At 53.6% G+C, this 23,250-nt stretch overlaps 1 protein-coding gene across 3 annotated transcripts in view; it reads left to right on the top strand.

Moving 5' to 3' along the window:
- ANKRD11 (ankyrin repeat domain containing 11) overlaps positions 1-23,250 on the top strand; it is a 129,667-nt gene that overhangs the window by 79,886 nt on the left and 26,531 nt on the right. For all 3 annotated transcript variants that reach the window (XM_030282449.4, XM_072934208.1, XM_030282450.4), the window contains exon 3: positions 16,469-16,613. In XM_030282449.4, the coding sequence (XP_030138309.4) occupies positions 16,527-16,613 (87 nt within the window). In that variant the 5' untranslated portion in view covers positions 16,469-16,526. The remainder of the gene's footprint in view (positions 1-16,468; positions 16,614-23,250) is intronic.

Here is a 23,250-nt window from a genome sequence, read left to right as displayed (position 1 = left end):
CATTCAGGGCTCGACTCGAGGGGAGGGGAGGGGCAGTTCTGATGGCAATTAGTGTGCAAAGCATCCTAATCGATGCCTTGGCTGGGTGTCCAAAGTGCTGAGCTGGTCCTTCCCTGCCGCACCTTCCTGCACTGAACTAAACCTGTTCCTCAGGCACTTTTTAGAAAGCAAGGAAATAAAATTCCCCTGTTCACATCTCAGCAAGAGCAGAGCATCTGCAAGAATTGTGGTGGGAGTGAGTGGCCACAGCTGGTTTGTGTCGGCCTTTTTGGAAATAAAATCTGCTACAAATAGTGCTGGGTCCTCACATCCGTCATCTGTGGGGTGGAGGGACTGGCTGTAGTGGGACAGCAAAAGGTGCTCCCACGGGACAAGGGGGTTGTGAGGGTGGTCAGGGGCTGACACAAGTTGTGCAGAAAAGCTGTGGCTGCCCCTGGATCCCTGGAAGTGTCCCAGGCTGGATTGGATGGGGTTGGAACAACCTGGGATAGTGTAAGCTGCCCCTGCCCATGGCAGAGGGTGGAGTGAGCCTGGTGTCCCTTCAACCCAGAGCATTCCAGGATTCTGTAGTTTAATTTGCTGTTGTACGTCAGTAGCAGAGGACTAAACAAGCTGTGTTTTGCTGTAACTCCAGTGCCAGAATTTCCAGTATATCCCAGTTTTGTGGGGTGTGCTGTGTGCACTGGCTGAGTGTGGCAGGGAAGCTCTGCCTGTCCTGCACAGCTCCAGCGTGTCCTGGCACAGGGTGCCACCTGTGACATCTTGCATCACACAGGAAAGCCCCTGGTTTGTCCGTATCCCAGTCTGTCCCTGCCCTGCTGGTCAGCCCCAAAGGAAACAATCACACTTTGTGTTTCACAAGCTGTTTTTAATCTCTTGGCTCAATCCCAGTCACGAGGCTCTGAGGTGAAAGGGCTTAGAGAGACCAACGTGAATCGTGACCATCCCCATCAACACGAGGAGGTGGCTGCCAGGGGTGCAGACCTGGAGTAGCCAAACCCTGTGATCGGTGTGCCAGGAACTGCAGGAGGATGCTCTGCTGCCTGGGTTGGCCTTGGGAACGGTCTGGAATGCAGCAGGTCCCATGGCACAGGAGCAAGGGGCTCCGGAGAACCATCTCTGATGGCTCCTGGGAGGGTCTGTTGGCCAGTGGCATTTGGATCAGTCATGTGTGACCTTAAGGAGTTTGTCACTTGTGCTGTGTTGTGGGAAGGGCTGTTGACCTCTTACAGGGGATGGATTTAGCCTGGAAGTGGGAGCTGGAAACCTTGGCCCTCAAGTGCCAGCATCCTGAGCTGCCTCTCTTGGGAGCATCAGTGTGGAATCATCACAGAATGATGGGGTGGTTTGGGTTGGAAGGACCTTAAAGTCCATCCTGTTCCTGCACCTTCCACTATCCCAGTTTGCTACAAGCCTCCTCTAGCCTGGCCTTGGACACTTCCAGGGACACAGGGGCAGCCACAGCTTCTCTGGGCACCCTGCCCTCACAGGGAAGAATTTCTTCCTTATATCTGATTTGAATTTCTCCTCTTTTAGTTTAAAACCATCACCCTTTGTCCTGTTGCATCAGGAAGGTTTGTCCCCATGTTCCTCATGGGCCCCATTATATATTGAGAGGCCATTTTAGGATTTGCTAAAATGAGTAAATAATACAATTATTTATAGATCATTGCCAGGTATAATTCCTACACGGGGGCTGCATTCATGTGTCCTTTAAATCTGAGCCTGCCATGACTGCCTGGGGAGGAACTTGTGCTCAGAGCTCATTGGGGGTAATTATATGTGGGTTTTCCTTGGACTTCACACCGTTCCCTTTTGCATGGAAGGTGGGATTGACTGGGAACAGTGAGGCCCCCATGTGCTGGGGTAGCTGCTGGACACGTTCCCAGCTCCAGCCTCGCTCTCTGGTGGCTCAGCACACCCACCCCAGGTGATGGGGCTGGTGCAGCACAGTGGGTGGGATGGGGTGGGATAGACTTTCCCCGTACGGCACCGAGGCGTTAACATTTTCCTGGGATTTTAAATAAAGCTCTTCATGTGCAGGCTGGGTTGTGACTCACACCCTTGGGCTGATGGCAGCAGCAGCGTGGTGAGCTCGCACTAAAATGAGGACAGAACTCAGCTTCTTAAGGCTGGTCACGTGTTAAAGATGCAAAAGGATGTAAAGATGCAAAAAAAAAACCCAAAAAAACAAGGATGGGAGAGAAAACCAGCAGGTGGAAGTGTCCTGATCCAGCAATTTCCATCCATCCAGAGTAATGAGGGATTGGAAGCAACTTCCAGCTCTGGTTCTGCAGTGTTCCCTGCTCACACACACTTATGGATACTGTGTTATGGCCCAGAAATAGAAACAGGTGCTTTTTTACATTAGAAAGGCAGAAAATCACCCCTCTTGTGGTGTAGAGGTCTTGTCTGTGCTCTCTGAGAAATGCTGAGTGTGTCTTTAAATGGAAGAGGGTAGAAATGGGTTGTGGATGATCTTTGAATCCACTTAGACTGTGGAAAACTGTATTGCTGATTTAAAAAAAGGAGAAAACCCCATAAAACCAGAAAACAGTCTGGATTAAATGTGTTGGTTAACGCTGTTCCTGTAAAACCATGTGGCCAGGTCGAGCAGAATAGGGATATACAGAGCACTTTTGGAAAATGTACTTGGGGAGGTCTCAAGGAGAGAGGGAAAGAGTAGAAAATACAGCATGAATGGATGACTTGACTTCAAATCCCTGCACTTCAACTTAACTCAGGGAAAACGGGTTGTGACAGTGCGTGAGTCATACAGAAACTGCTTGGAAATAGAGGGGAATGTGAAAATACCTTTGGATTTGGCCAGTGGGGACCTGCACCTTCCCAGAGGGGCAGTCAGGGAGGAGCAGGGGTGGGAATGTGGTGTGAAGATCCCATGGAGGTTGTAGTGAGGTGGGGAAGATCTTGGAGGTCTTTTCCAAACTCAGTGACTCAGGGATTCTATGTGCATGGAGCATGTAGGTCCCATGAGGAGCCATGGCTGGGTTTGTGGCCTGTTGGTGGAGTGGGAGGAGGAGGAGGAGGAAGGCTGGGGAAGCCCTTGGAGGTCACCACGCTCTCCAGCCTTGCAGAGCAGCACAAGGAGCCCTTGGCTGGTAGAAGAAGATGAAAGAATTTCTGTGCAGCTCTGTTTGTATTGATATTCTGGAGAACATGGGGATAAAAAGCTCCGGGAACCACCGGGGAATTTGTTTTAAGGGCTGTGGATGTGCAGCTGGATCTTGCCTGCCAAAAACAAGGCACAGGGAGGGAGAAGGGCACAGATGGATCCACGGGCTCTGGTGCCCCTGTGGCGCTGGGACAGGGGGTGGAGGAGCCTGTCTGGTGAATCAGCACCCCTGGGTCGGGGTGCTCTGTCCCCAGGCTGGGCCTGCAGGGAGCTGAGTGCTCCTGTGGGAGCAGGTTTGTACAGGAATCTCATCCAAACCAGGCTCTGACTCAGTCCCTTGCCATGGTGCGGTGCCAGGCCGGGTTCAGGATGTGGCTGCACCTTGGAAAAATCTTGGTTTCTTGCTGTGAGGTCCCTGTTAAAGCAGTGCTCACATGACAGGCTGCTTGCAGGGAAAATTGAGCTGCTGCTGCAGCACCTGGTGCATCCCGAAGTCCCTGACAACTGCCTTGGAAAGCAATCTCAAAGCCTATCTGTCTTGACAGTGTCTCTTAATGGCTCACTAATAATGCCTGAAGATTTGCTGGAGCTCTGCCACAGCCCTGCTGTAGAATCACAGAATCATGGGATGGTTTGGGTTGGATCTTGCAGCTCATCCTGTTCCACCTCCTGCCATGGGTAGGGACACCCTCCTCCCACCCTCGTCCAGCTTGGCTTTGGTAGGTTCAGAGTGCTCTGCTCTGCCTTCCTCCAAACTGGGAACCTTTCACTTTACCGTGATTAAATCCCCCCAAACTGGGAGCCTCAGAAGGTGCTTTCCAAGTGCCCTCCAGGAGTCAGGCAGAGCAGGCAGGGAGGGATCTCCTCAATTCCTGGCAGAAGTGCAGTGTTCAGGAGTGCTTCGTGGTGGGGTCAAGCCTGTGGGGTTCATTGTCATCTACAGCCACTTCATCGTGGGACAAAGGGTGGCTTGGATTTCTAAGAGTTAAGGTTGTTGTGTGAACCCTAAAGCAGAAATTCCAGTTCCCTAAACATATTTTGCCATAGCAGGGGATTTATGCCTGTCAGGATGGGGAAGGGGTCATGTAATGCAGGCATGCAGCACTGGATTAAATTATCATGTGCTACAGGGTATTAAATCTCAGAGTTCGCTCTCATTTTTGGAGGGGAGGGGGATTTCTGGGACAGAGCAGCATCGCTGCCAGCTGAAGGAGGCTTTTACTGTAAAATAGGAATCAGAACACTCAGTGCACACCTGGGTTTTAGTCATCCCCAGAGAAGGTTTGTGTACAGCCCTGACAGCTCAGGATGCTCCAGAGTGTTTGTGGGGGGAAAAGGGACATTGTGCAAGGGGGGCTCGGGTTGGACATTGGGAAGAATTTCTTCATGGAAGAGGCTGTCAGTCCATGGGGGTGGTGGAGTCCCCATCCCTGGAGGTGTTCAGGGGGTGCCTGGACGTGGCACTCAGTGCACAGGTCTGGTGACAAGGTGGGGATTGGTCATGGGTTGGACTTGCTGGTGTTGGAGGTTTTCTAATCTCACCGATTCCATGAAAGCAAAAGCGAATGGAAGCCAAGAGCTTTGCTGGTGAGGTACTGGGATGGGCAGTTTTCTGTAGGTGCAGCCAGGCGTGTGGAGAGTCCTGGGGCTGAGCAGGGAGCGAAGCAGCACCAGGCTGGGTTTGTATTTACGGACCGTGCCGAGCGCTCCGGCGGCCAGGCAGTGCCAGGCTCTGCTCCTGGCCCGTCCTGCTCCGCTCCCCCGGGCTCCGCTGACGCCGTGTTAATAATTACTAGGATGTACTTTCGGGCAGGTTATTTGTTTTCCCTCCTCATGATGTGCAAGAGCGGATAATGAAATTAATTTGCACACTTGGTGAGTTTGCAAAGCCGGCTTCGGCCACGTTGCCACGATACTGCGGCGGGGCCGGCGGCTCCCGGGGCCGGTGTTTGCACAGTGGGGCAGCCGGGGTGGGCAAACAGAGCCCGGAGGGAGCTGGGCTGTACCCGGCCAGGAGAAAAGCTCCCTGCAGAGCCAGCACGGAGCGTGCGGGCAGTAAAACCCTGCCAGGCTGTAAAACCCCTTTCCAGCCTGTTAAACCCCTTTCCGACATGGAGTCTTTGATGCTGCTGATCCGAACCAGTTTAGTAGGTCAGCAGCCCAAGGAGGAAATTCCAGTGTTGCTCCTGCAGGTGGTGGAGCTCATGGTGGGATCACGTGGAGCCCGTTGGTGAATTCAGATGTTTTGTTGTGGATTGTCTTCAAGTCCTGAGTCCTGTATCCCCCGGCCCAGTGTGTGGTACGTGAACCTCGGGGTTCACAGGGCAGTGCTCCCTGGGGCTGGCCAGGCTCTGCTGGGCAGGTTTCAGGCAGGAGGTGTTTGGTGGAGCTGCCCAGTCTGTGGGACTCTCTGGAGGGATGGATGAGCTTCACTGTGCAGTGCTTGGGAACTGCAGCTCTGACATTCCCATCTCCCTCACCTTGGCTAGGTGGCAAAATCAGTTTGGGACAAGACATGGTTGGGTTGTTTTCTGTGTCCTAATTCACTCCACAGGTGAAGGGCCGAGCCAAGAGCACAGAACTCTGCCAAAGGCTGACACTCCTGTTCTGCTCCCAGGGCCCCTGGGGCTGAGCCCTCCGTGGGCTCCTGCTCTGGTGCAGGGGAGCTCAGTGTGGCTGTGTGTTCCTCAGCTGGGTTCTGCCAGGGTTCCACGCCAGTTTGTGAGAAGGTTCAGCCCTCAGATCACAGGAAGAAGCTGGCTGTGCTCAGCTCTCGAGCCTGTGGTTCCCTTTTGCTTGCTGTGATCCTGCTGGGAGTGCCTGTGCCGTGTGCCAGGTGTGCCACATCAGCCTGGCACAGACCTGGGGGACCAGCAGTAAACAGTACTGCTCCCGTGGTTCCATTCCTACCTGGATCCTCGTGATCCTGCTCCAAGGCTTGGCTCCATGCATCCCTTGACGTGTTATTTTGGTGTGGCTGCACCTGGCTTTGAGTTGCTCTTGGGGTGGAGGTTGCCTGTCACTCACAGCTCATTTTCCCCCTGCCAGGGTCACAAAGCTTGGCTTTGATCCCTTCCATCTCCAAATTCTGCTACCAAGTGCTGCGTGTTCACCCTGGGCTCCTCAGCCCGGGGGAGGCAGGCGGATCCAGCAGGCAGCTGGGAGACAGACCTTGCTTTTTAAGGAAGACAAGGAGGCGGCAGAGAATCTGTTGGGTTCTTTTCCCCCAGTTTGCCACACGTATGTGTTGTCTGAGCTTTGCCTTTTGGGAGATGCTGGGGCTCCTGGTTAGCTGTGGTGGGGCTATGCTGGGGACATTTTTAGGGCCACACATGTCCCAGCACAGCACATGTCTGGTCAGGTGCTCCAGGTATTCCTAGTATTACAGAGTCTTGGAATAGTTTGGTTTGGAAGGGCACTTCAAAGCTCATCTTGTCCCACCCTGTGCCATGGGCAAGGACACCTTCCACTAGAGCAGGTTGATCCAAGCCCTGTCCAACTTGGCCTTGAGCACCTCCAGGGATGGAGGATCCACAACATCTCTGGGTATTCTCAAGTTTTGGCCAGTGTTGAAGCAATAGCTTTTTAACAAATTGTTTTACCAGAGGCTTCGTGTCACTTCACTGGGCTCAAAATCAGGAGGGGCTCTCAGGTTTTTGTTTTTTTGGGACTCATGTCCTTAGAAAAAAAAATTGGATGGCCCTTCCCCCGGGCCGTGACGCATGGCCAGCTGGGGTCCTGGCACAGAGCTGAGCCTGGCCTGAGCTGAGCCTGGCACAGAGCTGAGCCCAGCCTGAGCCTCCTGCACAGAGCTGAGCCCAGCCTGAGCCTCCTGGCAGAGAGCTGAGCCCAACCTGAGCTGAGCCTGGCCTGAGCTGAGCCTCGCACAGAGCTGAGCCTGGTCTGAGCCTCCTGGCACAGAGCTGAGCCTGGCCTGAGCCTCCTGCACAGCCTGGCACAGAGCTGAGCCCGACCTGAGCCTCCTGCACAGAGCTGAGCCCAGCCTGAGCTGAGCCTGGCACAGAGCAGAGCCTGGCACAGAGCTGAGCCTGGCCTGAGCCTCCTGCACAGAGCTGAGCCCGGCCTGAGCTGAGCCCGGCCTGAGCTGAGCCTCGCACAGAGCTGAGCCTGGCACAGAGCTGAGCCTGGCCTGAGCTGAGCCCAGCCTGAGTCTCCTGCACAGAGCTGAGCCCGGCCTGAGCTGAGCCCGGCCTGAGCTGAGCCTGGCACTGCCACAGCCGAGTCACTGCGTGCAGGAGCAGGAATGGAAAACCGGCCGGGGGTTTGGTTTTGGGAGCAAGAAGAGCAGAAGTGGGGAAGGTAACAGGCATGGTGCTTCTCTCCGTACACCTGGCAGCAGAGGGTGTGTGGCTGGCTTGGAGGAGCTCAGGATTTGTGTTTGCCGTGCTGGCTGTGGCACGCAGAGCCCCACGGAAGCACAGCAAGCGCTTTCCTGTGGCACAGCTCGTTCAGCGGTGATGGGCTGTCCTCAGCAGCACAGCTCCAGCTGGAGCTCAGCTTCCAGCTCCAGCTGAAACAATCAGGAAATCCACTGTTGGTATCAGCGTGTCAGGGCTCAGGCAGCCACCGTGGCTTTTGGAGAGGTACAAAAAGTGTGGTGACGGTTCTGCTGCTGGGAGGGAGCACCCGCAGCTGAGGACGAGGGGAACCAGCTCTGAGTGAGCCAGAACTGTGCACAGAAACCCTTCCATGCCCCCACTCTGCTTCCCTGCCCTTCCCTGCTGCCTGCCTGGGGCTGGGACTCTGGCTGGAGCCCGCTGCCTGCCCGGCCTTGGCGCTGTGCCGAGCTGCTCCGTGGTGCGTGGCGTGCTCGGGAGAAGGGCTTCCCTGCCGAGCGCTGCCCTGGCACCAGGCTGGAATTTCTCATGGCCCAGGCTTTTCCTCATCTCCCCAGGTGCTTTCCGTGCTTACAGAATTCCAGTTTATCGTGAGCTAGGAATCAATCTTTTCATAGAATCATGGAATGGTTTGGGTGGGAAGGGAACTCAAAGCTCCTCTCATTCCACCCCCTGCCATGGTCAGGGATACTTTCCACTAGACCAGGTTGCTCCAAGCCCATTTCAGCCTGGCCTCTGTCCATGTCTATTCAGTTGTTGCCCTGTCATTTAAAAGCTGACAGTAACATGGCAAACAAATCTCAGTGCTGCTGCAAAGTGTTTTGTACATGGATCAAATGTGATCTAGAATCTGGAAGCCACTGGCCTCAGTGAGAAAGAAGAAACTGGAAAACAAAACTCCTGGGTTTGCAGACCCCAAATAAGAGGAAATCGCTGAAGTTCTGTGCTGGGTTTTCCCCCAAAGCCTGATGCCTTCAGGGCCCCTGTGTGAGATTTGTTCTATCTGGACCTTGTTCCTGAATCCACCAAAAATATTTCCCACACTGGGAGGAAGCACGAGGATGCTGAGATGGAAAGAAGGGTCCTAGGAAGAATTGTGCAAGAATGGGAGAATGAGGAATGTTTTGCTGCCATTACCATGGATTTTCCTGCTCACAGCTGGGAGAAGATGTTACTTGGCTGTTGCGACATCATGCACTGAAACCAGATATAAACACAATCATCCCAAAACTTTTGTCCAAATCCCCCAGGGCTCAAGCAGGGATTTCACTGGGAGGGTGGCTGGTGCTGCAGAGCCCTCAGTCGAGGATCTCTCAGTTTGAAGGACCCTGTTGGGTCATGGCACCTTTTGTAAAATATTTTTGGTTTCTCTCCTATGTAATGAATGTGCTTGGTTGTGATCTCCTCTTGAGTTTAAGAGCTTAGGTCATGTGGTTTGTTTGTAGTTAAGGCTGTTTCTTGTCCTAGATGTGGACACACTGATACAAAAACTGGGCAGGACAGGAGTAAGTCTCAGTTGGGTTTTACTGGGGGATGTGTGTCCATTAAATATGTGTGTGTCCATGTGCACATGTATGTACAGAGATGGACACTGGGAATATGGAGTATTTATGAATTTGGGCAGCCCAGGCTCCCAGGGCAGGTCTTTGCTCAGCTCTGTTATGTCAGAGCCAATTCTGAGTGCCCAGAGATGAACAAGGCACAGAGTTGTCAGCGATGAGGCCACAGAATGGTGACGCCTGTGCTCATTTAAACAGCCAAAAATGAGCCCAAATGCATTCTTGATCCTGCTCCCTTCCCAAGCCCTCGTGTTGTGCAGCTGAGCAGCAGATGGGACTCGCTGGAGCTGCCACGAGCTTTCCATAGGAGCAGCGCTGGTCCTGCAGCCTCCCCTGGGGACAGGGCCGTGGTGCCAGCAGTCCATCCAGGGAAGATGGACCATGCACAGGTGGGAGCACAGGGGATCCTCAGCCTGGCCGAGGAGAGAGCCAGCAGCCCCTGCAGCCCCGGTGCCACCGCAGCGTGGGTGACGCAGGTCGCTGCCGGGGCACCGACAGCCACTGCTGCTTCATCTGTCACCCTTTGGTCCGTGATGGTCAGGAATTGTCTGTGCTCACTTGTTTCTCTGTCTTGAGAATCGGGTCTGGCTCGTTTCTGGGGCTTGGCTGATGCTCCTGAGCCCCTCGAGCTGCGCTTGGAAGCTGCAGCCATGGCTCTGTGCCGGGCATGGGCGGGCAGAGCCCAGCTCCCCAAACTGTCCCGGGAATGGAGCTGGTTCTGCAGATCTGTGTGGTCACATTTTGCCAGGATAAAGCAGCCCTGGGGGATCCCTGATTTTCTCTCCCAGCTGGTGGGACCTTCGAGATCCAGCTCGCATCCTGGTGAGCTGCAGGTGAAGGCTTCGTCCTCCTCCCCAGCATCACGTTTCTCCCTTGTTCTCCTTATGCTGCGTAGTTTGGGCTGCGTTTTCCTCCCGTGTGCAGCAGCAGTGGGAATAGTCATGTGGAGCTGATCATTGTTGTCAGGAGGTTGATGTGCAGAAACTCTGGTAGTGACTGTGCTGGCAGATGTGGTTACAGCTCTTCCCTGCCTGAAATCTGATGAGTGTCCAGCAGAAGCCAAGAGGAGATGGGAGAAGCACAGAGTCCTCCCTCTCTGGCAGGGTTTGATCTTTTGGACAGGGCTGGTGATCCAGAGCCATCCCAGAGAGGACAACAGTGTCATAATCAGCTTTCCCACCCTGGCTAGCAGTGGTGCAGCAGGGCTGTGTGCTGCTCCAGCCTTCCTGTAACACTCCGGCTGCTCCAGAGGTTTCCACATCACAGCTAATCCTGCTCCCAGACCGCAGCCCGGAGCTCTGACTCCAAGTACAGTTTTGTAACTTGGCCAGGAACCAGATCATCAGCAGCATCCCGAAATGGAGCAATACCAGAGGCAGCTGTGTACGGATAATTGAGGGAAGGGTTTGTGGGAAAAATTGCTCCCGGAGAAACCACACAGGCGAGTGGCTGCTTGTGGGTGCAGGGCGCTGTCAGGGCTCTTCTAGTTGGATTTTGTGTCTCCTGAGAGTGGTCCCAGCTGGAAGATTCTGAATCACAGTGTGGTTGAGCAGAAATTTCCAAATATAATCCTGTTAAATAGCAACACTTGGTGCAGTAGAAATATGTTGAGTTGTCAGAATTGGAGACCACTGACCTCTTGCTGGGGTAGCAGGAGGCACTGGGAAGTCACAGGTTGTGGTTTGAATTGAACCTCTTAGCCAGGATGGGTTTGTATGGTGGAGCCATTCTGGAGCACCATGGGGGAGCTGGACATTCATGGTGATCCTTGGAGACCTGGGTGCACATCCATCTGCAGCCTCAGCTGCTCCACTGTGTTGTTTTCTGGAGGTCCTGAGGAGCTCTGGGAAGGGGCATCTGTCCCACAAAAGATGGAAATACTAACAGCTGCTGTAATTCAGTAACATTATTCAATTCAGTTTAATTGAAGTAACTTAGGCTGCAGGATCATTATATTTTGTTCCAGTGAGGATGGTGAGGCCCTGGCACAGGGGACCCAGAGCAGCTGTGGCTGCCCTGTCCCTGGAAGTGTCCAAGGCCACATTTTGGGGCAACCTGATGTGCAGAAGGTGTCCCTAGCCTGGCAGGGGTGGAATGAGATGGGTTTTAAGGTCCCTTCTGTCCCAGTCTGACATTCTGTGGTTCCAGCTTAGTAAGTTTACTTGGCTGGTGTGTGTTTGAGAGAGCAGCAAGCCTTGCCCAAGCCAATTGTTGCATGATATCAGGAGGTCAGGATACGTGGGGTAAGGCAGAATAAATATTTTTGGAAAGGTGGAAGAAAGGACAGTTACTTGGGACCAGGCAGTGACTGAGAACAGGAAAGGAGCTGAGCAAAGAGGTGAAGATGTGTTATCTCTAAGAACTCCTGATAAGGAGCGACATTCCCTTTCAAAAGCCAGGAGCAAGCAGGTAACAGGTTCCCAGGGTAAGGAAGGATGTGGAGTTGGAGGTGAAGACATGATGGAGCTGTGAGACCAGGGTGAGCCCAGCGTGACACCAGGTGACAGTGCTTCCCACCGACTGTGCTCCAGGAAACACGGACCCTCCATCCCCCTGGCTTTGAGTTCTGGCTGTAAGAATCAGCACCTCGCACTGCTCCATCTCAGTAATAGCTAATCTTTGTGCTCACCCATTGTCAGGTGCTGAGGAAACCACCTGTGTTTGCTGTGCAGGTTTGCAGGGCTGCTGCTGCTCCCAGCCCTGTGTACTCACTGTGGAAAACCACGGACTTTGCTCTTCCAGAGCCGGGCTGGAACACAAAGAGCAGTTGTTCCTTGTTCCCCAAGCTGCACGTCCTTCTGGTGCTCACGGGCATTTTTAGGGACTAACTGTGGCTCATGTTGGCCAGAGAGGTGCTGGGAGAGGTGGATGGACTGGTGCAGGGCAGGTGATGCTTTGGTGGACAGCCTGAGCACTCAGCAGGGCTGGGCTGGGGCTGGGATGGTGTTTTTGAGAAGTTTTTTGGGATGGTGTTGTTTGTGGCTGCCTCACCCCTGGCAGTGTTGGGTAGGGATTGGAGCAGCCTGCTCTAGTGGAAGGTGTCCCTGTCCATGGCAGGGGATGAGCTTTGAGATCACTTCCAACCCAAACCATTCTGAGATTCAGTGATTACCTGTGTTCAAAAACATCAGCTCTTGGGTTTTTGCCTTTGCTTTCCAGAGCTGGGGGACAACTGTCAAATTGCGGGTGTGAGTTATTAATCTAAGGCAATTTTCAAAGATTGAAGACAGCGTTCTTAAAAGGAGACTGAAGTATTAAAATTTTCATTTTTCACGGGCTTGTTCCTATTCCAACCTTTTCAGACCAAACAAACGTGTTGGATCTGTGCAAATAATGTCTGGGGCTCTAAATACATCGGGGGGTTTGCACGGGCAGGAGCCTCCAGCCAGCTCCCTCCTATTCTGGCATTTAAAGAAGGCTTCACAATCTTTTTTACTCCAAGCTGGCGGGGTACAGGCAGGCTGCAGTGCACAGATCGTGGGCATGAGCTCATTTGTTGTGGCTTCAGATTGAATGGCAGGAGTTTGGCTGCTCTGCGGGAGGGCAGGGAAGGAGGGCTGGGTCCGGGAAAGGCTGTCATTCCCCTTGCAGATACATCTGGAAATGTTCTTTATTCTTTCCTGTGAGGGTGGGGAGGGTGCCCAGACAAGCTGCCCCATCTCTGGAAGTGTCCAAGGCCAGGTTGGAAGGGGCTTGGAGCAGCCTGGTCCAGTGGAAGGTGTCCCTGCCCATGGCACAGATAAGGATGTTGGGGTGTTGCTCGCTGGTTCCATGAAGCAGGAGGGGTAGGGATGGGGAGTTTAAATGTACATGGGGATCCATAGAGCTGCTCTCCTGTCAGGCCCAGTGTTGTTGCTGTCCTGCAGGAGCTGGGGTCTGTCTGTGGGTTTTGTCCTTGTTCTCTGTGCCTGTCCCAGTTTGCCCCTCGCCTTCATGGGAGCCTGTCCTGGCTAATGGGTGCCACTGCTCCCACGCTGCCTCCCAGCTGCCCAGATCCTGGGGTTGAAGCCAGCAGTGCTTTCATCCTCCTCCTCTTCCTCCTCCCTCCAAGGGGCAGGTGACACCCCTTCTTTCCATCCCTTTCCGGGCCGTGGCCTTCTGAGGTCCTTCGCAGATGTATTTGGTCTCAGTGTGTGGCTTGGATTTGTTATGGCCTGGGCAAAATAAAACCCATTTTCAACTGTTTCCTTGGCCCAGTGAGGGCACAGGGGACGATTGTGGGTGGGTGTGCCCGGGGCTGGCTCTGCAGAGCCCTGCCATTCCCAGCCAAACTCATTCTGCATGGCTCCAGCCCTGCTGCTGATCGTGTTCCAGAGAGTCCCATTCCTCCGTCCTCTGGGAGGGTGCTCGGGGTGCTGAGTGGGCTCTGACCCCCTCCCAGGGCAGGGTGGAGCAGGAGGGCCCCCCAGTCCAGAGCAGGGGGACTGGGCTGGATGTCAGCCCTGCTCTTCCAGCTTTCTCCTGGCTGGCAGTGCTCCCTGGGCTGGGACCACCACAGCCTTCCCTGCTGGATCCAGCCATCCTAAAGCTGCAGGAGCTGCTGTCCCAGGCCAGTCCATCCCAGGGCAGGCTTCCCCTCTCTATTCACCACTTTCCCAGGGGACTGTGTGGGATGCAGCCTCTCCAGCAGCAGGGTCTGCTGTGGCCAGGCTGGGGGCCTGGTGTGCACCGGGCTGGCCCCTGGCCAGGGGTAAACAGCTCCTTTGTTTTCCTGGAGAAGTACAGGGATTATATTCTGTTGAGCTCACTCAGTCTCCCACTTGCCATTGTGCAGCCACATGTAATCGGCTCCTCCGAGGAGCTGAGTTAATTGTTTGTGCAATAGGAAAGGTGCTGGTTGTCTCCTGTAGGGAGGTGAGCTTGAGAGGGGCATCGTGGAAAGGGGGTGGCTGGTCCAGCTCCTAAATTAGGAGGGATTGAAGCCAAATTGTCATTCTACAGCCCTAGATTTGCCAGTCTACAAATGCTGTCTGGAGCTGGGGAAGGCTCTCCCAGCCAGGAAATCTGTACCTCCCCTCTGACTCTTATTAAACGTGCTTAAAAATGAAACGAACTTATTAAACGTGCTTAAAAATGAAACGAAGGCTGCTTCGTTGTCGGTAATTGTTGTGCAAATGTGATACTCCCTGCAAGCTGTGGAACAGGCCAGGGCTGTGTTTACCCGGAGAGGCAGCCGGCTTTCCAAGTGTAATGAGTCAGCTCCGCGAACAGAAGGGGCGCAGAATTAATCTGGCATCCGTCTGGCCTTTTCTCAGTTAAACAGGTTTTGGAGGCTCCACGTGAATAGGTGCCTAGCCTGGTACAAGCAGCCACAAAGACTTGGGAGTGGGCACGGTTTTTTTGGGAATACATTGGCAGCATGCAGATCATGGGGTGCTTTGAGCTGGGGCTGGGTTTTGGCTGCTGGTGGGAGCAGAGCGTGGCCCAGTCCCACCGTCAGCAGAGGTGAAGCTGCTTGGGTTTAATATCCGTTGCAAGGAGTAAATGAATTTCCCTTGCCCAGCACTTCATCTGCATTTCCACCTCTTAGATTTGCAGTGGATATTGAAGGGAATATTGTCCTCTGCTCCTGCCTCCTCCCAGGCACACGCTCCTCTCTCCTGTTTCTGCACCGTAATGAGCCCCTGTAAGAGAAACTGAGGGGAAATAATTCTTACATTTTCCCAGCTGCCTAATGATGCCTGGCAGAGGGAGATTCCTGGGGCTGGGAATGGCTGGAGCTGCTCCTGCAGGGACCCAAAGGATGTGCAGCGTGGAGGGGACCCTGTGGGCTGTCCCAAAGCTCAGCTGTCCCCGTGTCGAGCAGGGGGGCACGAGGAGGTGTTTTCTCAGTTCCCAAAGTTCTGTTCCTAAATACAGGATATGAAATAGGAGATAACAACCTTCCCACAGCCAGGCAGAGGAGCTGGGCTGGAGAATGAGCTGCCTTGGGAAGCACAGTCTCCTGCTGGAAACACCAGCACTGTCTGTGCCTGGTGCTTTGCTTTGGTCTGGGAATTTGTGCTGTTTCAGGACTGGGGCCTCTGAACCACCTTTAAAAACAAAACAAAACAAAAACCAACCCAAAGTATCCCAAGGCCTCTGAGGCGTAAATGGAACAGAAATTTTGAAGGGATTTCCAGGGAACTTCTAAATACAAGACTTCTCTCTCTCCTCTCTGAGAATTGCCATCTCCCCGGACAATTTCCTGCAGTTGTAGCTCTGCAGAGCTGCTGCTGTGAGATGTAAACGGTGCAATTTAGAGCTGGCAGGTGACAATTACATTGGGAACAGTTCCTGTCTGTTCCACTCCAGCCTCAGGCCGAGGAGCCCAGTTGCTGTTGGGGTTGCTGGGGGTCAGTCCTCACAGATCTCCCATTCCACTGATGCTTTCCAGCCTCTGGTTTTGGGAGAGGAGATATTCTTGTTCACCTGAAAGGCCTTTGGCTCCAGCTCATGCCTCGCTGTATTTCACATGGCAGTTGTCTTTCCAGCCCTGTAACCAGGCAGCACACGAGGAGCAGGAGGAGCAGGAGCACTTTGTCCTCCCCAGGTTGGCTTTCCCAGGCCAAGGGGCAGAGCAGGGTGAGGAGCTGTGACAAACCAGTCCTGGAGCACCGAGCCCTCCTCGCTCCCTGCTCCTGCCTCACCATGGCCACACGTTCATAAAGTGCATTTCTAATTGAAGTGTTGGAATCTGTTTGGTTCTGCAAGTGTGTCTGGGAATTGAGTGTGGCAAACTGGGGTGCAGGGCTGTCCCAGCCCGGGGTGTGTCCCCCCGTTCAGGGCAGAGGCTTTATGTGGGCTTGGGGTGATGCTGTGGGTGAGGAGCAGGAGGGCTGTTGCTTTTTGGTGGGACTTGATCCCTTCTAGGCTATTCCTTGATATGAAACAAGCTGTGTCTGCAGCTGCAGGATCCAGTTTGGAATTGGCCTCTTCTCCCAGGAAACAAGTGATGGGATGAGAGGAAACAGCCTCAGATTGTACCAGGGGAGGTTCAGGTGGGAAATCAGGAGGAATTTCTTCATGGAAAGGATTTTCAGGCATTGGAAGGGTCTGCCCAGGGAGATGACAGAGCTCTCATGCCTGGAGGTGTTGTCCAAGGAAGGCTTTTGGACATGGCACTCAGTGCTCTGGGCTGGTGACAAGGTTGGGATTGGGCACAGGTTGGACTCAGTGTTCTGGGAGGTCTTTTCCAAGCTCGGTGATTTCTGTGTGATTCCACATGTGATTTCTTGCAGCACCTCTGTAACTCTCTGGGAAGGTGGCAGGAGCCTGCTGCAGCTTCTCCCACATTTGAGGGAGCTCTGCCATCCTGGTGTTGCCATCCAGGGGTTGGGAGGGGGTTTATCCCCACAGGAGGTGCCTTGTTTCCCCCCCCCCAGCAGTGGAGAGATCCTTTTGAGATGTCTGACCTCCCTTTTCCTCTCTCCTGACAGACGGTTGATGATGAGGCGATGGCAGCATAAATGAAGATCAAGTAAGGAAGGCAGAACGATGCCCAAGGGTGGGTGTTCTAAAACACCACAGTCAGAAGATTTCTCTCTCAGCAACGACATGGTGGAGAAACAAACGGGGAAAAAGGTAACGTGTTTGGGCCTCTTGCCTTCCTGTGGGGGTGCTGCTCTCTGAGCCTGGAGTCCTGAAGCCGTGGCATTGTTTGACATGGCAGGAGGTTGCCCTGGGCTCTTAGCTGGGGATTTACATTGGTGTGCTGGTGCTCTTCCAGCTGATGGGGTTGGATTTGTTTCCCTGTGGCTGCAGTCCTTCCCGGGAAGTGCTGTGCTCACCTGGGCCCGAGTCAGCTGAGCAGCAGGGGCTGCTTTGGGAGATTCTCTTTTGCAAGTTCTGTGTGTTTTTAGGGGTTTCTGCACTAAGCTGTGGAGACCTAAGTGATGTGGTGATGGTGCAAGTGTGTGCTGGGTGAGGGAGGAGCTTCTCCTCCTCTGGATGGAAATCCAGGTCCTTGTCAGCACGGCTGCTCTGACTTCCCCAGCAGCACCACTGGACCAGGCTCAGTCTGGGAGTTGCTCTGCTGAAATTGCTGCTTCTGAGAGTTGATTTGAGATGTTGTCTGGTTTTTGGCGTGGCTTAGGTGAAACTACTGCGATGAAATCTGAGTTTAAGGATAAATACCTTCACACTTCTCCTCTTCATCCCATTTTGCTCCAGGCATGAGCCCAGTCTGCTCTCATTCAGCTTTTTTCCCCCTTCTCAGTATCAGTCATTTCCAGTCAATAGCTGTGCAGAAAACTCTGCAAATGTTACCTTTAAATAAACATGAAAACCTACATCTACTGAATTCTGCTAAGGAACAAATCTCATCCACTTCCCTTTCATCTCCTTGCTCCAGTTTCTCAGCATTCTCCTGGGAGTTTCTGCCAGGCCCGGGAGCTGAAGCTGAGCATGGTGAGCCCCAGCTCCTTCACTTCCCCTGCAATCCCACCCCAGTGGTGGCAGTAACTCATATTATTGACAAAATGAGAAAAATACAAAACAGCCACCAGGAAAATCCCAGGCAGGATTTGGATACGGAGCACCTTGGTTGCATCTGCTGCATTTTTCCTGTGTCACTGCAAGTGCAGGTCGGTGCAGGAGTGCTGTGGGGCTGCTAGGAGGGGGCAGAATCTGGGATTGGGGATGCTGGAGGGGGAACAGCTGCCTGGTAGCATCAGGAAGATGCCAGCATTTACCCTGGCAAAGGAGGCTGTGCCCAGCAGTGCAGGATATGTAAATACAGGCTCGGTCTGCGCTGGGTAAGAAGCTTAATGCTGGCGCAGGTGCTCGGGGAGGGAGAGGATCAGTTGGAATATGAATCAGCTCCCATTTTATTCCATGCACTCCCGGCAGCTCAAAGGCTGCGTGTTATTTACAGAGCAGGTTTGTCGAGCGGCGCGGGGCACGCCGGGAAGCGGAGTTATCTCCTGCTGGCTAAATAACTGGGACACAATTCCTGCCTCCCGTTCAGAGTGCCACTGAGAGGGGACAGGGCAGAGCTCTGCTCCCTCAGTTCTGCCTTTTTCAGCTCCTGTGTTGCAGGGGCTGAGCTGGGCTCCAGCCCGAGTGGCTTTTGCCCTGTTTCTGGTTGGTTCTGAAGCTGATCTGGAGCAGTGACTCAGGGGAAAAGCACTTCGACCTCCTCCCTGCAGACGCTGCTGTACCTGCCTGTCAGCAACCGCTGCCTTGCATTTATCTTGCCTTTGTCAACACGTTCAAAGGCCCGAGCTGGGGCTTGGCACAGCTTCCCTGTGAGGCTGGAGAGGGAGGGCAGAGCCCGGGTCAGGCACAGGGACCTGCCCCGGGCACGGGGAGAGCGTGGCAAAGTGGTGCCAGGCGAGTGTTCTCTCTTAATGGGACCTTAGTATCAATAGTTGATTTAGCATTAAACAGGCTTTACATGCCTGGGCTCTTCAGCTCTGGCAGATGGAGGGGCGTCCTTGTGCTGCAGTGGGCTGAGTACCACGGGGGAGAAGGGGGCTGGCCTTGAGCTGAAGGAGGAGAGGTTTAGATACGGGATATTGGCAAGAAATCCTTCCCTGTGAGGGTGCTGAGGCCTTGGCACAAGTGTCCAGAGGAGCTGTGGCTGCCCCTGGATCCCTGGAATTGTCCCAGGCCAGGCTGGATGGGGCTTGGAGCAACCTGGGCTAGTGGAAGATGTCCCTGCCCATGGCAGGGGGTGGAACCAAGAGAGTGTTGAGGTCCCTTTCCACCCAGACCATTCCAGGATTCAGTGATCACCAGCTTTTGCACCTGAGTTCCGTGCTCCATCGTGTAGCAGGCTCTCAGAGGAGCTGCCCAGCTCCAGAGGGCTCCTGCTTTGAGGAGAGGCTGTGAGCTGCTGCTCTCAGGGAACTCCTGGCTCTCTGCTCCCTGCCCCGCCACAGGAGGGACTTAGGAACTAGTGGGATGCATCCCTGAGAGTGAGGAGGATTAAAGAGCGTGTCTGAGGGCCTTGGATGCTCCGTGGTGTTGGATGAGGAGCCGTTTCTCCCAGGGCTCGTGGAGCCCTTATAAGGCTGCACAAGCCTGCCCGGGGCGGGCGCTGGCAGCCCCCAGGCTCCTCCTGCTCCCTTCAGCCTGCAGGCTTTTGTAAAAATCTGCATGCCATATATGAATAATTCTCCTTTCTGGTCTAGATCCACAGATCCCCGTAGCAGGAGGAGATTACTCACGACTGAGGCAGAGCAGAGCACCACAGCAAGGGTTATATCAGTTGTCAGAAGCATTTCCTGATGGGCCTGGCCTGGCTGTGTGCTCAGCACAGCCTTTGCCTCTTTATGGGGAAATGCTCCCTCTTGCACAGTCAAAAGTGCATTTTTGCTGCAGTGAGCACCAAGCAGAACAGCATTTACCCTGGATTTTGCTTGTAGGAGCTGGCAGAAGTTATAAAACGTGAGATTCTTTCTCCTTCCCCTTCTCCCCTTTTCAGAAAAGGGAACATGGTCCTTGTTTTTCAGTTCTTCATGGAATCTGTTGTGCTGTCAGGGCTTTCCAGACTGGATGAGTGAGTGCTGGGCTCCGTGTCCAGCACAGAGTCACCCATTGGGGTGTGAACCTGCAGGGGAGTCTGGGTGACTGCAGAGATGACATTTCAGTGAAGTTAATCAGCCCGTGCTCATCACTGGATCATATTTCTTACAAACTTTGGTGCCTGAGGCTCACAGGAATGGGGCTTCAGCTCCAGTCACCTCCACGCTCCACATGTTTTATTGCAGCATTGATAACAACACAAATTCAAACTTTCTGGATTTTTTTTGTGTGTGCATGTGTTGTGCTCTGGCTTTGGGAAGGCTATGAGGGGCCCAGATTTAGGGAATTGTTTGGTTCTCACCACATCCAGTTCCTTCTGGGTAAAACTGAGTCCATTCCTTTTTGTGATACTGGGTGGGAACCTTCTGCCCCCTCTCCCTTCCCGCTGGCAGAGCCAGGGCAGACCCAGTGCTGCAGGGAAAGTCCCTCTGTGGCAGCGTTTGCTTTTTGCAGCGTGGCTTGTTTGCCCACAGCAGGAGTCTGACGTGGGGCATGGCCCAGGGCACCAGCCTTGGAGGCCTCCTGGGCTTCTCCTCCCAGGCTGCCCGTGCTGGTTTTGTTCATTGCTGCCTAATTTTTACTGACATCACAACCTGAAATGCTTGGAGCTCGTTTTGGAGAACAAAGGGCTTGGGGATTTCCATGGCTGGCAGTGCAAGTCTGTGCATAAGCACTGGGCTGCGAGTCAGGCTCTGAGCAGGGGGACTGGAAATACAGACTTCTATACAGACTTCTTTGCATGGCTTTGTAAATCGTAGAATCATGGACTGACCTGGCTTGGAAGGGACCTTAAAGCTCATCTCATCCCTTCCACTAGGTCAGGTTGCTCAGAGCCCCATCTAAACAGCTCTATCTTGCAGAAATGTGCATAAAAAACCCCCACAGGATTGTTTTTGCTCTGAGGACTGGCCTTTGGCCAGTTTGTGTGTCACAAGTGCCCTGAGCAGATTGGTATCAGGGTCTGTGGTGCTGTTGGGAGAAGCCCTTCCAGCTGTATCTCACTCTGGGTGGCTGCTGGGGCCAGTTCCTGGTGGGTTTGTGCTCCAACCGCAGCAGCTGAGAGCAGCTCATGATGCATCTTTTCACTTTTGCAAGAGTAGCTCAAGGTGGGTTGTTACTCATACAGTAACTCTCCTGCAAGTGCAATGTGGCAGGAGGGGATTTTTTTCTGCACTCACAGCTGCTGGCTGCCCTTTGCCAAAGCAGCTTTTATTAACACCTGCAAAGGGGAACTTGCTGCTGCTGCTGCTGCTGAGCTCTCGATTCTTCCCCGTCCCCAAGCTCCTGTCCCAGCCTGGGAGAGCCCCAGCTCTTACACAGGGCTGTTCTTACAAATTTCTCTGCAATTTCAAGGCCGGGCTGGATGGGGCTCAGAGCAGCCTGATCTAGGGGAAGTTGTCCCTGCCCATGGCAAAAAGGGTTGGGATGAGATAAGCTTTGAGGTCTCTTCCAACCCAAACCATTCCAGGATTTTGTGATTCTAATTTGGATTTGTTCCATTTGTGAAACCTGATTCCAACGAGTCTGAGCTTACTTTAAACATGAGAAGACCTAAAAATGAAACCAGGTTTGACTCGAGTAAAGGACGGCATTCTTCATTACAGAATTAGAAATAATTAGGGAAGTAAAGCTTAAAATAAGAAAACTAAAACTTTCAGGAATTGGACTCTCCAACTGCCTTGATGTTCCACCCGCTGCTGCAGGCATTCCCCAGCAGGTCTGTGCTTTCCAGGGGGAAGCAAAGTCTGGATCTTCCTTGCTCCAGTTAGTAGGAAAGGTTATCGTTGTGCTACTGCAGGAATTAATCTTCAAAGCGGTGCCGGCGCTTCCTGGGCTGCCTGGAATTTGTGCAGAGCTGAGGGGAGCAGCAGCTCCCAGCCCTGGGGCGGATGCAAAGGAAGCTCTGCCCGAGCCTGCCCGGCACAGGATTCACATGGACACTGCCAGGGCCACGCTGGGCTCCCCTCTGCTCTCAGGAGGGTTTGTGCACAGGTGCTCTCCTCTGCCTCTCCTCCCGCAGGGAGATGTTAGCAACGTGGCTTTAAACTGCCAGAGGGCAGAGTTAGATGGGATACTGGGAAGAAATCTTTCACTGTGAGGGTGCTGAGGCCCTGGCACAGGGTGCCCAGAGCAGCTGTGGCTGCCCCTGGATCCCTGGAAGTGTCCAAGGCCAGGCTGAACAGGGCTTGGAGCACCCTGGGTTGGTGGAAGGTGTCCCTGCCCATGGCAGGGCTTGTAACAAGATGAGCTTTGAGGTCCCTTCCAACCCAAACAATTCCATGATTCAGACTTTTACAATGAGCTGTATTTTTACTTGTCCTGCCCTTTTTCTCCTGAGTGCATGGAGATTCCAGGAAGCATTAATCCAGCAGAAAACCTACCTGTATGTCTAAGAGTATCATCAAGATGCTTCTTGAACTCTGACAGCCTTGGTGCCCTGACTGCTTCACCCCGGAGGAACCTCACAGACTCCTGTCTGAAGTGTTCAGAGATGCCTTTTATTCAGTAGATATAAGGAAAAGTTCAGACTGTGAATGGCCACTCTGGGAAAAAGTGCATTATTTATTTGGTGGCTTTTTTTTCAGGCAATATACACATTTTCTTCTATTCCTTTGATAAAATATTTCATAGAATTGTAGAACTAGGACAGACCAGGGTACCTACTCACAACACGACATTCCTGGCAGGTGATGGAAGCCCCCTGGCCTCACTGCCACCTCAGAGCAGTAGAAGCGGCATCATATTTTAGCCTGAACTATTTTTGTTCACCTCAGAAAGCATAAAAAGCAAAAGCTCTCCAATCTGGAGGCTTTGGAGGAAATGCTGGAGTGTTGATTTTGGCCGTGGGGGCTCTGTCCCGTGGCTGCGGGGCCGGTGCTTGGCGGCTGCTCTGCAGCAGGGCTGCCCTCGCTGGGGCTCCGAGCGTGCCTTGGCTGCCTCCCACCACACAGCCCTGTCAGGCAGGTTTGTTTCTTTTGCTTTACCAAAAAAGGGATTCCCCAGCCCATTTCCTTCATCGGCCCCGGCGCTGTCACGCTGCCCGTGGCGCAGGGACGTGCAAACACATCCCCCTGGGGCGACTCAGGGGCTCCTCTCTCCCCTGTGGGTGAGCTGTGGGCTCCAGACAGATGGAAAGAGGAAAGAGCCACGCACACGGTGGCAGTGACACCACAGTCCTGTGACTGCTGGCACGGGGACCTCCTGCCAGGGCCAGGCAGTGGGACTGTGCCTCTCTAAACAAGGGAACGCTCCTAGGTTGGCTCATCTGAGCTTCCAGCCACGCTCTGGCATGATTCTGTGTGCTGAGGTTCTTGTGTTTAATCTCACTCTGCCTCTGAAGCGCAGAGGCTGCGTTTTGCTGGGGTGTTGAAATCAGATCTGTGACAAAGCCGCTCGTGCTGCCCTTGTTGTTCAGGCTGGGGCACAGTGGTCAGTCCAGAACTGCTCACACTTAAAATAATCCTGTTCCTCACATACAAAAAAACACAGGGCATGACCTGGGGCTGTGCATTCCTGGCACACTGGACTCCTGGAGCTTGAGCTGGGAACCAGCTCTCCCTGGTCATGTGAAAAATCTCACCTGCCTCAGTATCTCTAACTTTTGCTTGGGATGCTTACTCAAAATCTCTCCCTGCTTTTGAGCAGTTCACAGCATTTGTGCTTCATGTTAAAATCCAAACCAGCCCGAACA

This window comes from Taeniopygia guttata, chromosome 11 (genome assembly GCF_048771995.1).
Source record: "Taeniopygia guttata chromosome 11, bTaeGut7.mat, whole genome shotgun sequence".
In the NCBI taxonomy this organism is placed as follows: Eukaryota; Metazoa; Chordata; class Aves; order Passeriformes; family Estrildidae; genus Taeniopygia; species Taeniopygia guttata.
The sequence above is the reverse complement of the archived record's forward strand: the minus strand, read 5'-3'. Positions and strand labels throughout refer to the sequence as shown.